Source organism: Salvelinus namaycush, chromosome 4 (assembly GCF_016432855.1).
Source record: "Salvelinus namaycush isolate Seneca chromosome 4, SaNama_1.0, whole genome shotgun sequence".
In the NCBI taxonomy this organism is placed as follows: Eukaryota; Metazoa; Chordata; class Actinopteri; order Salmoniformes; family Salmonidae; genus Salvelinus; species Salvelinus namaycush.
Genome location: NC_052310.1, coordinates 64,999,576 through 65,013,720, shown reverse-complemented (window position 1 = coordinate 65,013,720; position 14,145 = coordinate 64,999,576). Strand labels below are relative to the sequence as shown.

The 14,145-nt window shown below is 45.5% G+C and overlaps 1 protein-coding gene across 1 annotated transcript in view; it reads right to left on the bottom strand.

The window, feature by feature from the left end:
- Positions 1-14,145, bottom strand: part of LOC120046735 (calcium-activated potassium channel subunit alpha-1-like) — a 220,540-nt gene that overhangs the window by 170,493 nt on the left and 35,902 nt on the right. Inside the window, exon 2 of the mRNA XM_038992204.1 lies at positions 2,790-2,945. Within this exon, the coding sequence (XP_038848132.1) occupies positions 2,790-2,945 (156 nt within the window). The remainder of the gene's footprint in view (positions 1-2,789; positions 2,946-14,145) is intronic.

Sequence of the window (14,145 nt, the reverse complement as noted above, 5' to 3'; positions counted from 1 at the left end):
TTCAAACCGTTTACAATGTGTAGCTAGGCTAACAGTGTTAGAAATGATTCAATAACCATCATCTTTATTCCAGAGGAGGCTGGTGAGGGGAGGATGTCTCACAATAATGTCTGGAATGGAATAATATGTGGTTGACCCCATTCCGTTCATTTTGATCTAGCCATTCCCATGAGCCCGTCCTCCTATTTACAGTGCCACCAGCCACCACTGTTTCAAACGGTAAGGGTAGCTGGTGACTTTGTTCTGCTTCACTAAGCCTAGGTGAAACTGCACCATTCTGACAGTGAATAAAATGAGAGTTCCTTCCTGGTCCATGCTGCTAAAATCATGATTGACAGCCTCCCTCCATCCATGTAGACAGTACAGTGGGCCAGGCCAGCTGGAGGTTGGACTACAATTGGGACTGGGGAGCAGGGTGGGGATGGAGAGGATGGAGGGGGGTGGCAGAGGGGATAATGCCCTTTAAGCACTGCATCCAGCCTACAGCAGCCCTTGGCACACCACTCCAACGTACACACGCCATTTCATTAGCCCTTCCTCCACAGTCCTCCCCCATCATCACCCGTCCCTAAACTAGCTTTGAGAAGCACTGATAGCCAAATCATCAACGATGGCATCAACCCTTATAAGGAGAAGATGTACTGCAAACAGCGACCGCTCTGATGCCAAGCTGATTTTGCACCTTGCAGAGGATGACTGAGGACAGAGGACTGTCCTTAACTATAGGCCGCCTGGGCTGGCAGGATACACAGGATGGGTCCCAAATGGCACCATTCCCCATATAGTGCACTATGGGTTTCCGTATGGGCCCTGGTCAAACGTAGGGCACTATAAAGGGAATAGGGTGCCGGGGCATGGGACGGGGTTAAAGGGAAATGAGGAGCGTCTCTCTAATCTGATGCTGGTTAAGTCTCTTCTCTTAATCTCACTATACAATATAATGAGGATAACGTAGGATGGAGCGGAGTGGGGGGGGGGGGTCATGTGACACACACACTTTGGTGAGCACTTCCACCGGTTCGGCTGATGATATCTGGGTTCTTCAAATACTATTTAAAATAATTTAAAATACTTTATCTGTACTTGAGTGAGCTAGTCTGGTATAACAGACCAATAGAGTAGTTAAAAAACTGCAAACCCCTCCTACCTGGCACTCCAGGCAGACCAGAGCAAATGCTCCAAGTATTTGAAATATTTCAAATATTGTTTGAACCCAGGTCCGCTGGCTCACCAAAATGTAAACGGATCAAATGTGCTCTCTTGCTCTCGCTCTCCCTCTCAGGATAAGGGTATTACGGGATGGGATGGGGGGGGGGGGGTATGGCCTTAATACTGTCCTATCTCAGATCTACTTCTCCACTTTGTCAGACGTCACCCTGGTGTTGTTGTGACTGATGGACGGTGTAGCTCTTTGTGTGTGAGACCATGTTAGGTTATGGTCTGTAAAAGCATAAGACTGAGGGAGACACTGTAATTGGTGGTTCTTGATGAAGGCTCTTGATAAAAATATAATATTAATTATTTAGCCTAAATGTTGGTCAAGTAAATCAACAACAAGCAGACATGCATGTGCAACTTCCATTTTCATTTGTATCGACAGCAAGTATTTCATTTGCAGCCCTGAGAGTGAGCTGATGTGGCTTGCCAAATGTATTCAATAATTAACTTCTCATAATGACTCATGCAGGAAATGAACAGGCAGAACAAATGGCATATTCAAGCCATTTGTATAAGAATATTCATAAAAATGGAATGCTGGTTTTCAACGAGTCCTCTATATTCCTTATCGACTTTTCCTGACAGGTGACATTCACGTGTACCACGCCTTGTGAAAACATAAAGCAACCCAGAACAACAATATGAGACACTAACTCACCCGGACTCTGTCCTAATATGGACACCATACAGGTAACTATAAAACATGGACCCTCCCGGATTCTGCCCTTATATGGATACTGTAGTACCAGGACTCGGTCCTAATAGGGACACCATAGAGATGACTATGCAACATGGACTCACCAGGACTCGGTCCTAATAGGGACACCATAGAGATGACTATGCAACATGGACTCACCAGGACTCGGTCCTAATAGGGACACCATAGAGATGACTATGCAACATGGACTCCCCAGGACTCGGTCCTAATAGGGACACCATAGAGATGACTATGCAACATGGACTCCCCAGGACTCGGTCCTAATAGGGACACCATAGAGATGACTATGCAACATGGACTCCCCAGGACTCGGTCCTAATAGGGACACCATAGAGATGACTATGCAACATGGACTCCCCAGGACTCGGTCCTAATAGGGACACCATAGAGATGACTATGCAACATGGACTCACCAGGACTCGGTCCTAATAGGGACACCATAGAGATGACTATGCAACATGGACTCACCAGGACTCGGTCCTAATAGGGACACCATAGAGATGACTATGCAACATGGACTCCCCAGGACTCGGTCCTAATAGGGACACCATAGAGATGACTATGCAACATGGACTCCCCAGGACTCGGTCCTAATAGGGACACCATAGAGATGACTATGCAACATGGACTCCCCAGGACTCGGTCCTAATAGGGACACCATAGAGATGACTATGCAACATGGACTCCCCAGGACTCGGTCCTAATAGGGACACCATAGAGATGACTATGCAACATGGACTCCCCAGGACTCGGTCCTAATAGGGACACCATAGAGATGACTATGCAACATGGACTCCCCAGGACTCGGTCCTAATAGGGACACCATAGAGATGACTATGCAACATGGACTCACCAGGACTCTGCCCGTCAGTGTCTGGGCTGATATCATGACCCCAGCCCAGTCTTTGACGGAGGTCATCCAGCCCACCTCGCTGAGTGCAGCCACCGTCTCCTTGGTGTGCTTGATCCCATCCCCATGGGAGGTAGGGTTGTGGACCCGCTGAGCATTCTGGAAGAGAGAGAGAGCGAGATGTATTAAAAGAAACAGATGGAGACGGGGGTGAGCAAGGAATAGAGACAGAGACAGAGGGAATCAGCATTACTAATCAGGGTATAAGATCTTCAGAGCAAATGTATCGAATGTACTATCACGCTCCACCGGTCTCAAGCCCTGAAGAACAATACATGGTCGAGACCATAGCAGCCTGTTTTGCTTTCAATACGTCGACACACACGTTAGCAGGAGACAGGAGAGTAAGACAAACACTGAACCTAACACGGGCCTGGGAGACTGTGTGCATGCATGTGAGTGCGTGTCTCTCTCTGTGTGGGCCTGTGTCTGTATGTGTGTCTGGGAGAACGTGTGTATGTGTGTCTCTGGGAGAACGAGTGTATGTGTGAGGAGTGTCTCCATGGTAGCCAAGCAGCCAAAGAGCACCTCTGCTGCTGCAGCCCAGCCAACTCACTGAGTTTCTGCCTCAGTGAGTGGGCTGGACTGTCTGCTGCCTCAGTGAGTTTCTGCCTCAGTGAGTGGGCTGGACTGTCTGCTGCCTCAGTGAGTGGGCTGGACTGTCTGCTGCCTCAGTGAGTGGGCTGGACTGTCTGCTGCCTCAGTGAGTTTCTGCCTCAGTGAGTGGGCTGGGCTGTCTGCTGCCTCAGTGAGTGGGCTGGGCTGTCTGCTGCCTCATTGAGTGGGCTGGGCTCTCTGCTGCCTCATTGTGTTTCTGCCTCAGTGAGTGGGCTGGGCTGTCTGCTGCCTCACTGAGTTTCTGCCTCAGTGAGTGGGCTGGGCTGGCTGCTGCCTCACTGAGTTTCTGCCTCAGTGAGTGGGCTGGACTGTCTGCTGCCTCAGTGAGTGGGCTGGACTGTCTGCTGCCTCAGTGAGTGGGCTGGACTGTCTGCTGCCTCACTGAGTTTCTGCCTCAGTGAGTGGGCTGGGCTGTCTGCTGCCTCACTGAGTTTCTGCCTCAGTGAGTGGGCTGGGCTGGCTGCTGCCTCACTGAGTTTCTGCCTCAGTGAGTGGGCTGGGCTGGCTGCTGCCTCACTGAGTTTCTGCCTCAGTGAGTGGGCTGGGCTGGCTGCTGCCTCAGTGAGTGGGCTGGGCTGTCTGCTGCCTCAGTGAGTTTCTGCTTCATTGAGTGGGCTGGGCTGTCTGCTGCCTCAGTGAGTTTCTGCCTCAGTGAGTGGGCTGGACTGTCTGCTGCCTCAGTGAGTGGGCTGGACTGTCTGCTGCCTCAGTGAGTGTGCTGGACTGTCTGCTGCCTCAGTGAGTGGGCTGGACTGTCTGCTGCCTCAGTGAGTGGGCTGGACTGTCTGCTGCCTCATTGAGTTTCTGCCTCAGTGAGTGGGCTGGGCTGTCTGCTGCCTCAGTGAGTGGGCTGGGCTGTCTGCTGCCTCATTGAGTGGGCTGGACTGTCTGCTGCCTCAGTGAGTGGGCTGGACTGTCTGCTGCCTCAGTGAGTGGGCTGGGCTGTCTGCTGCCTCAGTGAGTGGGCTGGACTGTCTGCTGCCTCAGTGAGTGGGCTGGACTGTCTGCTGCCTCAGTGAGAGTGGGCTGGACTGTCTGCTGCCTCAGTGAGAGTGGGCTGGACTGTCTGCTGCCTCAGTGAGTTTCTGCCTCATTGAGTGGGCTGGGCTGTCTGCTGCCTCAGTGAGTTTCTGCCTCAGTAAATGGGCTAGGATGTCTGCTGTGCGAATACTTAACAGTGTGTGCCATAAGCGCATCTGAAGTATCCTGTAAGTATAACTGTAGAACCTGTCATTGTAGAACCTGTCAGAGAGTTCTTCATGAGAGGCAGAATTTCTGTTACGTGTATTTAAAATACGTATTTTAATTACTTCTGAGTATTTTGTATGTTGTATTAGACTGGATTGAACTACACTCCAATTATATTTGTAACAAGATACTTTTGAAAGCTTAAATGTGTATTTTCAAAATACAAAATACTTTTCTACACCATTTCTAGCTGTTCACAATCTTGTGGCCCCCTTTCACCCTACATTGGTATCAAAAGTCTGATGGCACTATGGAGTGATAAGAGTGTCTGCTGAATTAACTAAATATAAATGTATATGTAAAAATGAACAATTGCAAACCATGCTGAGTATTACTCTAATGAGCTCTGCCCCGAAACAAGGCAAATGACAATAGCCAGCGTGCTTTGCAGTTGTTCATTTTCACATTTACCGTTTTGTCATTTAGCAGACACTATTATCCAGAGTGACAGTGCATTCAACTAAGGTAGATAAACAACAACATATCACAGTCACAGCAAGTAAGACGTTTCTGTTACAGTTACTGAGAATGTTGTTGCTGTTTGACGGGCTACTTGCAAATGTAGTTTGGGATTTTAAAATACAAAATACATATATTTTAATGATATACAATACTTTGCAAAAGTATCTTATATTTTATTTTGACACATTGTTCTTTAGGGTATTTTGTAGTTGTAATTCATAATTTATGCCCATCCCTGATGAAAGGGTTGTATATGGCCCTCAAAATGGTTCCCCCATAGGGACAGATTACAAAACCCTGTAACCAGAGGGTTCTTCGTGAGGGTTCTACTTGATTTATCTTGTCAATTAACACATTTATAACACCCATAGAATTTTAACAATATAATATGGCTGACCATAAAAAAGAACTGTATGGTTCTTCAAAGAGTTCTACAAACAACCTTTCAAATTGAGAACATTAAGAACATGTTCCTTTTTTTATTTCTTGAATATTTAAAACATACAATATACTTGCAGTGAAGCCGCTCAACAACTACATCACATTAGTCATCTAACAAACTCACATCCAGAGCGACACACAGAAGCAACCAGGGTCAATGCCCTGCTCAAGGGCACGTTGACAGATCCCCCACAAGGTCAAAAACGGGGAGCCCAACCAGAGATCCATCAGCCACCGGCCCATGGTCCCAAACGCCAGCCCTCCAAGATCCCCCCCCCAGTTCCCCAAGAGCTGCCCCTCAATCATCCATGGTTCTTTATAGAACCATCAAAAAAGGAATCTATATACTTCAGCACCAAAAAAGTTTCCGCTATGGTTACAAGCCAAAGAATCTGGTACTATTTAGATGAACAAAATAATTTGTGTTCACTACATGGTGAAGCGTCTCGCGGTCCTGCAGCACCACCACATGACGCTCCTTGCTTTTCTACCCATAACCCCCGTAGCCTGCACCCCACTGCCCAATGACCTCACGTCACGCCGTCAGATGTTGGTTCCGTCCCAAATGGCACCCTATTTCCTATATAGTGCCCTACTTTTGACCAGGGCCCATAGGGCAGTAATACACTATAAAAGGAATAGGGTGCCATTTGGGATGCATCCCTATTTTCACAAGAGCTCAGGACTTATGAAGAATCGCTTGATGCAATTTCACTGGGTTCTGAGAAGGTCGAGAGGCCAATATGAACATGTTCACTGATGGGGAAAGAATAGAATACAACAATAAGACGCTGTGGTGATTGTGACCTTGTTTTCTCACAGATGATGGCACTGTGTGTGCGTGCGCTCGAGCGTATACCTATCTGCGTCATCTTCCAACAGCTGGTTAAACAATGCTACGTTTATTAGAGTCAGACTGCTGTGACTGTCGTCCATTTGTTGCAGTGTTAATACCCAGGATTTCAGCATGCCGTGCTCCCAACATGCACTGGGGTTGTTGTGTGTCTACACTGAATGGCTAGCACGACTTCAGAGCTCTCCTGGCATGTAACTATGTAGCAAGCATTATGTGCTGTGCCTCTGCTTCAACCATAAACCTTCAGAGAGCTGGGGGATCGGCACTGTTCCGATGGCACTCACGCAAAGCACAGGATGTATGAATGGAAAGGCTACTAACAAAGAAACAAAATCGCGCTCAATTGTTTGTATGTCTGTGAACAGCAGACAATAAAGCATAATAACTCTAAAATATGTGAACAGATATAAAGGACATTTCTGAAATTAGGTTATATTATCAAAGAGGATAGCAATATTCTGTGGCTCTTTCATGAGGAGATTCAAACCAAACTGAAGTGGTAATACTGGCACTGATAATAATATGTAGAAAACCCCCATAATGAACAAACCCAGCTTGTTGCTGTTGTGGTTGTTTGTGTTTTTGTTGCAGCAGATCGTCTTTAGGGAGGTACCGTAACAGTTGCGGAACGGAAAACAGCATATTTAGTCTTATTTAGAGTCAGTCTAATGCTGTGAAATCTAGGTCACGTCCAAAATGACATCCTATTCCCTACATAGTGCACTACTTTTGACCAGATCCCTATGAGCCCTGGTCAAAAGTAGTGCGCTATATAGGTAACAGTGTGCCTTTTGGCAAGCATACATAATCGTGTTAGTAGGAGCTATTATACAGAGCAAAGCCAGGCGTCCTCTAGCAGACGAGCAGACGAACCATGATACATCTCCTATTGCAGGGGTAGGCAACCCTGTTCCTGGAGTGCTGCAGGTACTTCAATACTTTGTCACAACTAGATACCACATGAGACCAACTGAGCTAATTGTCAGAGGAAGGCCCGAAAAATTGTCAAAGACTCCAGTCAGCCAAGGTATAGACAGTTCTCTCTGCTACCACATGGCAAGCGGTACCGGAACACCAAGTCTAGGTCCAAAAGGCTCCTTAACAGCTTTTACCCCTAAGCCATAAGACTGCTGAACAATTCATCAAATGGCTACCCGGACTATTTACATTGACACCTCCCCTCTTGTTTTTACACTGCTGCTACTCAATGTTTATTATCTATGCATAGTGACGTTACCCCTACCTACATGTACAAATTACCTCGACTTACCTGTTCCCCCGCACATTGACTCGGTACCGGTACCCCCTGTATATAGCCTCATTATTTTATTGTGTTACCTTTATTTTATTTTTTACTTTATTTAGTAAATATGTTCTTATTTCTTGAACTGCATTGTTGGTTAATTGGTTGGTTAACTGCATTGTAAGCATTTCACGATAAGGTTGTATTCGGCTCATGTGACAAATAAAATTTGATTTGATAATTGATCAGTTCAGTGATTGCCTAAATTCAACACACCTGGTCTTCCAGGTTGGTTAAATCAAAAACACGAAGCACCTGCGGACCTCCAGGACCAGGGTTGCTTACCCATGTCCTATTGTCTGGCCAGGGACATGCTCCTGCTCGCATGAGGCAAGGGCTCCATCCCAGATTAAACCTATGTCTAATGTAGTGCACTACTTTTGAACAGGGCCTGTATAGTGCACTATATAGGACATGAAGGTAGTCAATGCGGAAAATGTCAAGAACTTTGAACGTTTCTTCAAGTGCAGTCGCAAAAACCATCAAGCGCTATGATGAAACTGGCTCTCATGAGGACCGTCACAGGAAAGGAAGACCCTGAGTTACCTCTGCTGCAGAGGATAAGTTCATTAGAGTTAACTGCACCTCAAAAATTGCAGCCCAAATAAATGCGTCACAGAGTTCAAGGACCAGACACATCTCAACATCAACTGTTCAGAGGAGACTGTGTGAATCAGGCCTTTGTGGTCGAATTGCTGCAAAGAAACTACTACTAAGGGACATCAATAAGAAGAAGAGACCTGCTTGGGCCAAGAAACACGAGCAATGGACATTAGACCGTTGGAAATCTGTCCTTTGGTCTGATGAGTCAAATTTGAGATGTTTGGTTCTAACCGCTGCGTCTTTGTGAGATGCAGAGTAGGTGATCGGATGATCTCCGCATGTGTGGTTCCCACCGTGAAGCATGGAGGAGGTGTTTTACTGGTGAGACTGTCAGTGATTTATTTAGAAAACATTTAACCAGCATGGATACCACAGTATTCTGTAGCGATACGCCATCCCATCTGTATTGCGCTTAGTGGGACTATCATTTGTTTTTCAACAGGACAATGACACAAGCAAGGGTTGCCTTCCAGAGAGACATCAGAGATTGTAACATTCTCTGTTTCACGGAAAGATGTCTCTCTCAGGATATGTTGTTGGAATTGGTTCAGCCACCAGGCTTGTCCATGCATCGCGCCGACAGAGATAAACACTTCTTTGGGAAGAGGAAGGGCGGGGGTGTATGCTTCATGATTAACGACTCATAGTGTAATCATAACAAATCATAACAAGTCCTTCTGCTCACCTGACCTAGAATTCCTTACAATCAAATGCCAGCCATATTACCTCCCAAGAGAATTCTCTTAACTTCTTATGGCTGCAGGGGCAGTATTGAGTAGCTTGGATGAAAGGTGCACAGAGGTGCCCAGAGTAAACGGCCTGATCCTCAGTCATAGTTGCTAATATTTGCATAGTATTATTAGTATTGGATAGAAAACACTCTGAAGTTTCTAAAACTGTTTGAATTATGTCTGTGAGTATAACAAAACTCATATGGCAGGCAAAAACCTGAGAAGTTCCACTTCCTGTTTGAATTTTTTCTGAGGTGGCAGATTTTCAACCAAGCTCACATTGAAATTACAGCGAGATATTGATGAGTTTTCACTTCCTACGGCTTCCACTAGATGTCAACAGTCAATAGAACTTTGTCTGATGACTCTTATGTGAAGGGGGGCCGAAGGAGACAGGAATTAGTCACCACTGCCACGAGCTGACCATGCTTTGACCACGCGCGTTCACGTGATAGGCAGCTCCGTTCCATCGCTCAACTGAAGTCAATCTAATTCTCCGGTTGGAACGTTATTCAAGATGTATGTTAACAACATTCTAAAGATTGATTCAGTACATCGTTTGACATGTTTCTACTGACTGTTATGGAACTTTTGGACATTTCGTCACGTTTTAAGTGGACGCGCTTCGTGACTTTGGAATTGTTTACCAAACGCGCTAACCAAAGTAGCTAATTGGACATAAATAACGGACATTATCGAACAAATCAAGCATTAATTGTGGACCTGGGATTCCTAGGACTGCATTCTGATGAAGTTCATCAAAGGTAAGGAAACATTTATCATGTATTTTCTGGTTTCTGTTGACTCCAACATGGCGGCTAATTTGGCTATTATTCTGAGCGCCGTCTCAGATTATTGCATGATTTGCTTTTTCCGTAAAGGTTTTTTGAAATCTGACACAGCGGTTGCATTAAGGAGAGGTATATCTATAATTCCATGTGTATAACTTGTATTATCATCTACATTTATGATGAGTATTTCTGTTGAAACGATGTGGCTATGCAAAATCACTTGATGTTTTTGGAACTAGTGAATGTATCACGCCAATGTAAACTCAGATTTTTTTATATAAATATGAACTTTATCAAACAAAACATGCATGTATTGTGTAACATGAAGTCCTATGAGTGTCATCTGATGAAGATCATCAAAGGTAAGTGATTAATTTTATCTCTATTTCTGCTTTTTGTGACTGCTATATTTTGCTGGAAAAATGGCTGTGCTTATTGTGGTTTGGTGGTGACCTAACATAATCGTTTGTAGTGCTTTCGCTGAAAAGCATATTTGAAATCGGACACTTTGGTGGGATTAACAACAAGATTACATTTAAAATGATATAAAACACATGTATGTTTGCGGAATTTTAATTATGAGATTTCTGTTGTTTTGAATTTGGCGCCCTGCACTTTCACTGGCTGTTGTCATATCGATCCCGTTAGCGGGATGCAGCCATAAGAAGTTAAGTTATTGTCACAGCTGTGTACATTCCCCCTCAAGCAAACACCACGACGGCCCTGAAGGAACTTCACTGGACTCTATGTAAACTGGAAAACATATATCCTGAGGCAGCATTTATTGTAGCTAGGGATTTTAACAAAGCAAATTTGAGAACAAGGCTACCTAAATTCTATTAGCAAATTGATTGCAGTACTCGTGGCGGTAATACACTCGATCACTGCTACTCTAACTTCCGCAATGCATACAAAGCCCTCCCCCGCCCTCCCTTCGGTAAATCCGACCACGACGCCATCTTGCTCCTACCAGAAACTCAAACAGGATGTACCAGTGACTAGAACCATTCAATGCTGGTCTAACCAATCAGAATGCACGTTTTAAGATCGCTTTGATCACGCGGACTGGGATATGTTCCGGTCAGCCTCAGAGAACAAAATCGATCTATACGCTGACTCGTTGAGTGAGTTTAAATGGAAATGCATTGGAGATGTTGTACCCACTGTGACTATTAAAACCTACCCTAACCAGAAATCATGGATGGATGGCGGCATTCACGCAAAACTGAAAGCGCAAACCACCGCATTTAACTATGGAAAGAGGTCTGCGAATATGGCTGAATATAAACAGTGTAGTTATTCCATCCACAAGGCAAACAAACAAGCGAAATGCCGGTACAGGAACTAAGTGGAGTCGCAAATCAACAGCTCAGACACAAGACATATGTGGCAGAGTCTACAGGAAATCACAGACTACAAAAAGAAAACCAGCCACGTCACAGACACCGATGTCACGCTTCCAGACAAACTAAACACCTTCTTGCCCGCTTTGAGGATAATACAGTGCCACCATAACGGCCCGCTAACAAGGACTGCGCCCCCCCCCCCCCCCCCCCCCCCCCCCCTCTCCTTCTCCGTGGCCGAGGTGAGTAAAACATATAAACGTGTTAACTCTCGCAAGGCTGCTGGCCCAAACGGCATCCCTGGCCGCGTCCTCAGAGCATGCGCAGACCAGCTGGCTGGTGTGTTTACGGACATATTCAATCTCTCCCTATCCCAGTCTGCTGTCCCCACATGCTTAGATGGCCACCATTGTTCCTGTACCCAAGAAGGCAAAGATAACTGAACTAAATGACAACCGCCCCGTAGCACTCACTTTTGTCATCATGAAGTGCTTTGAGAGACTAGTCAAAGATCATATCACCTCCACCTTACCGGCCGCCCTAGACCCACTTCAGTTTGCATACCGCCCCAACAGGTCCACAGACGACACAATCGCCATCACACTGCACATGCCCTATCCCATCTGGACAAGAGGAATACCTATGTAAGAATGCTGTTCATTGACTACAGCTCAGCATTCAACATCATAGTACCCTCCAAGCTCATCATCAAGCTGGAGGCCCTCGGTCTTAACCCTGCCCTGTGCAATTGGGTCCTGGAATTTGACGGGCCGCCCACAGGTGGTGAAGATAGGAAACAACATCTCCACTTCACTGACCCTCAACATGGGGTACAAGGGTGCGTGCTCAGCCCCTTCCTGTACTCCCTGTACACCCACAACTGAGGGGCCATGCAACCCTCCAACTCAATCATCAGGTTTGCAGACGACACAACAGTAGTGGGCTTGATTACCAACAATGACGAGACAGCCTACAGGGAGGAGGTGAAGGAACTCGGAGTTTGGTGTCAGGAAAAAAAAACTCTCACTCAACGTCAACAAAACAAAGGAGATGATCGTGGGCTTCAAAAAACAGCAGGTGGGAGCACCCCCCTATCCACATCGAAGGGACAGCAGTGGAGAAGGTGGGTAGTTTTAAGTTCCTTGGCGTACACATCACAGACAAACTGAAATGGTCTACCCACACAGACAGTGTGGTGAAGAAGGCGCAACAGCGCCCTTCATCCTCAGGAGGCTGAAGAAATTTGGCTTGTCACCCAAAACCCTCACAATCTTTTACAGATGCACAATCGAGTGCATCTTGTCGGGCTGTATCACCGCCTGGTACGGCAACTGCACCACCCTCAACCACAAGGCTCTCCAGAGGATGGTGTGGTTGGCACAACGCATCACAGGGGGCAAACTACCTGCCCTCCATGACACCTACAGCACCCGATGTCACAGGAAGGTCAAAAAGGACAACAACCACCTGAGCCACTGCCTGTTCACACCGCTACCATCCAGAAGGCGAGGTCAGTACAGGTACATCAAAGCTGGGACCGAGAGACTGAAAAACAGCTTCTATCTCAAGGCCATCAGACTGCTAAACAGCAATCATTAACTCAGAGAGGCTGCTGCCTACATTGAGACCCAATCACTGGCCACTTTAATAAAATGGATCACTAGTCACTTTAAACCTGTTGAGGACAGAGGGCGCTGTTTTCACTTTGGGGGAAAATCGTGCCCAATTTAAACGGCCTCGTACTCAATTCTTGCTCGTACAATATGCATATTATTATTACTATTGGATAGAAAACACTCTCTAGTTTCTAAAACCGTTTGAATTATATCTGTGAGTAAAACAGAACTCCTTTTGCAGCAAACTTCCTGACAGGAAGTGGAAAATCTGAAATCGATGCACTCTTCTAGGGGCTGCCTATTAAAGTCCTTGATATTTATTAGTTTAGATGCACTTCATACGTCTTCCACTAGATGTCGACAAGCAGTGAGAGAAGAAATTGAGTGTGTAACTTGATCTGGGCTCGTATAATAGCTCTTTGTATGACGTGTCACCAGTTTCCTGTTTTCTGGAGAGCGCGAGAAGGGACCTGGATTTGCCTTCTGATAAGCTGTCGTTATGGACGACTAATATCTCCGGCTTTGATTTTATTTGATACATGTGACAATATCATCGTAAAGTATGTTTTTTCAATATAGTTTAATCAGATTACTGAAATTTTTTCGGGAGTTTTGCCGTGTTCCGTTCTCTGAGTTTGTTGACGATGGAGAGATTTGCGCCACTTGGCAAGTGTGCTTGCTAAATCGAGAGGGAAAAAGGCCGTTCTAAATCCAAACAACGATTGTTCCCGACAAAGGAACCCTTGTACAACATTCTGATGAAAGATCAGCAAAAGTAGGACCCATTTTATGATGCTATTTCATATATCTGTCGAACATGTTGTACTAGTCGTTTGCGCCCAGCTTTTGGGTACTCTCTCGCTATACCTAAGCTGGATGTCGTAATGAAGTTATTTTTAGAATTCTAACACGGCGATTACATTAAGAACTAGTGTATCTATCATTTCCTATACAACATGTATTTTTTAGTTATGTTTATGAATAGTTATTTGGTCAGAATATGTGTGTCAGAAAAAGTGTCAGAAAAATATCCGGACGTTGTGGGAAAAAGATGCTACGTTAGCACAATGTATAACCACTGATTTCAGCTCTAAATATGCACAAAACATAAGTGTATGTATAACCTGATGTTATAGGACTGTCATCTGATGAAGCTTATCAAGGTTAGTCAAAAATTATATATCTTTTGCTGGTTTATTCGCTATCGCTAACGTGCCTATTGCTATCGCTAACGTGCCTTGATGAATGAATGCGGTAGTGTGGTAGGCTATTGTAGTAAGCTAATAT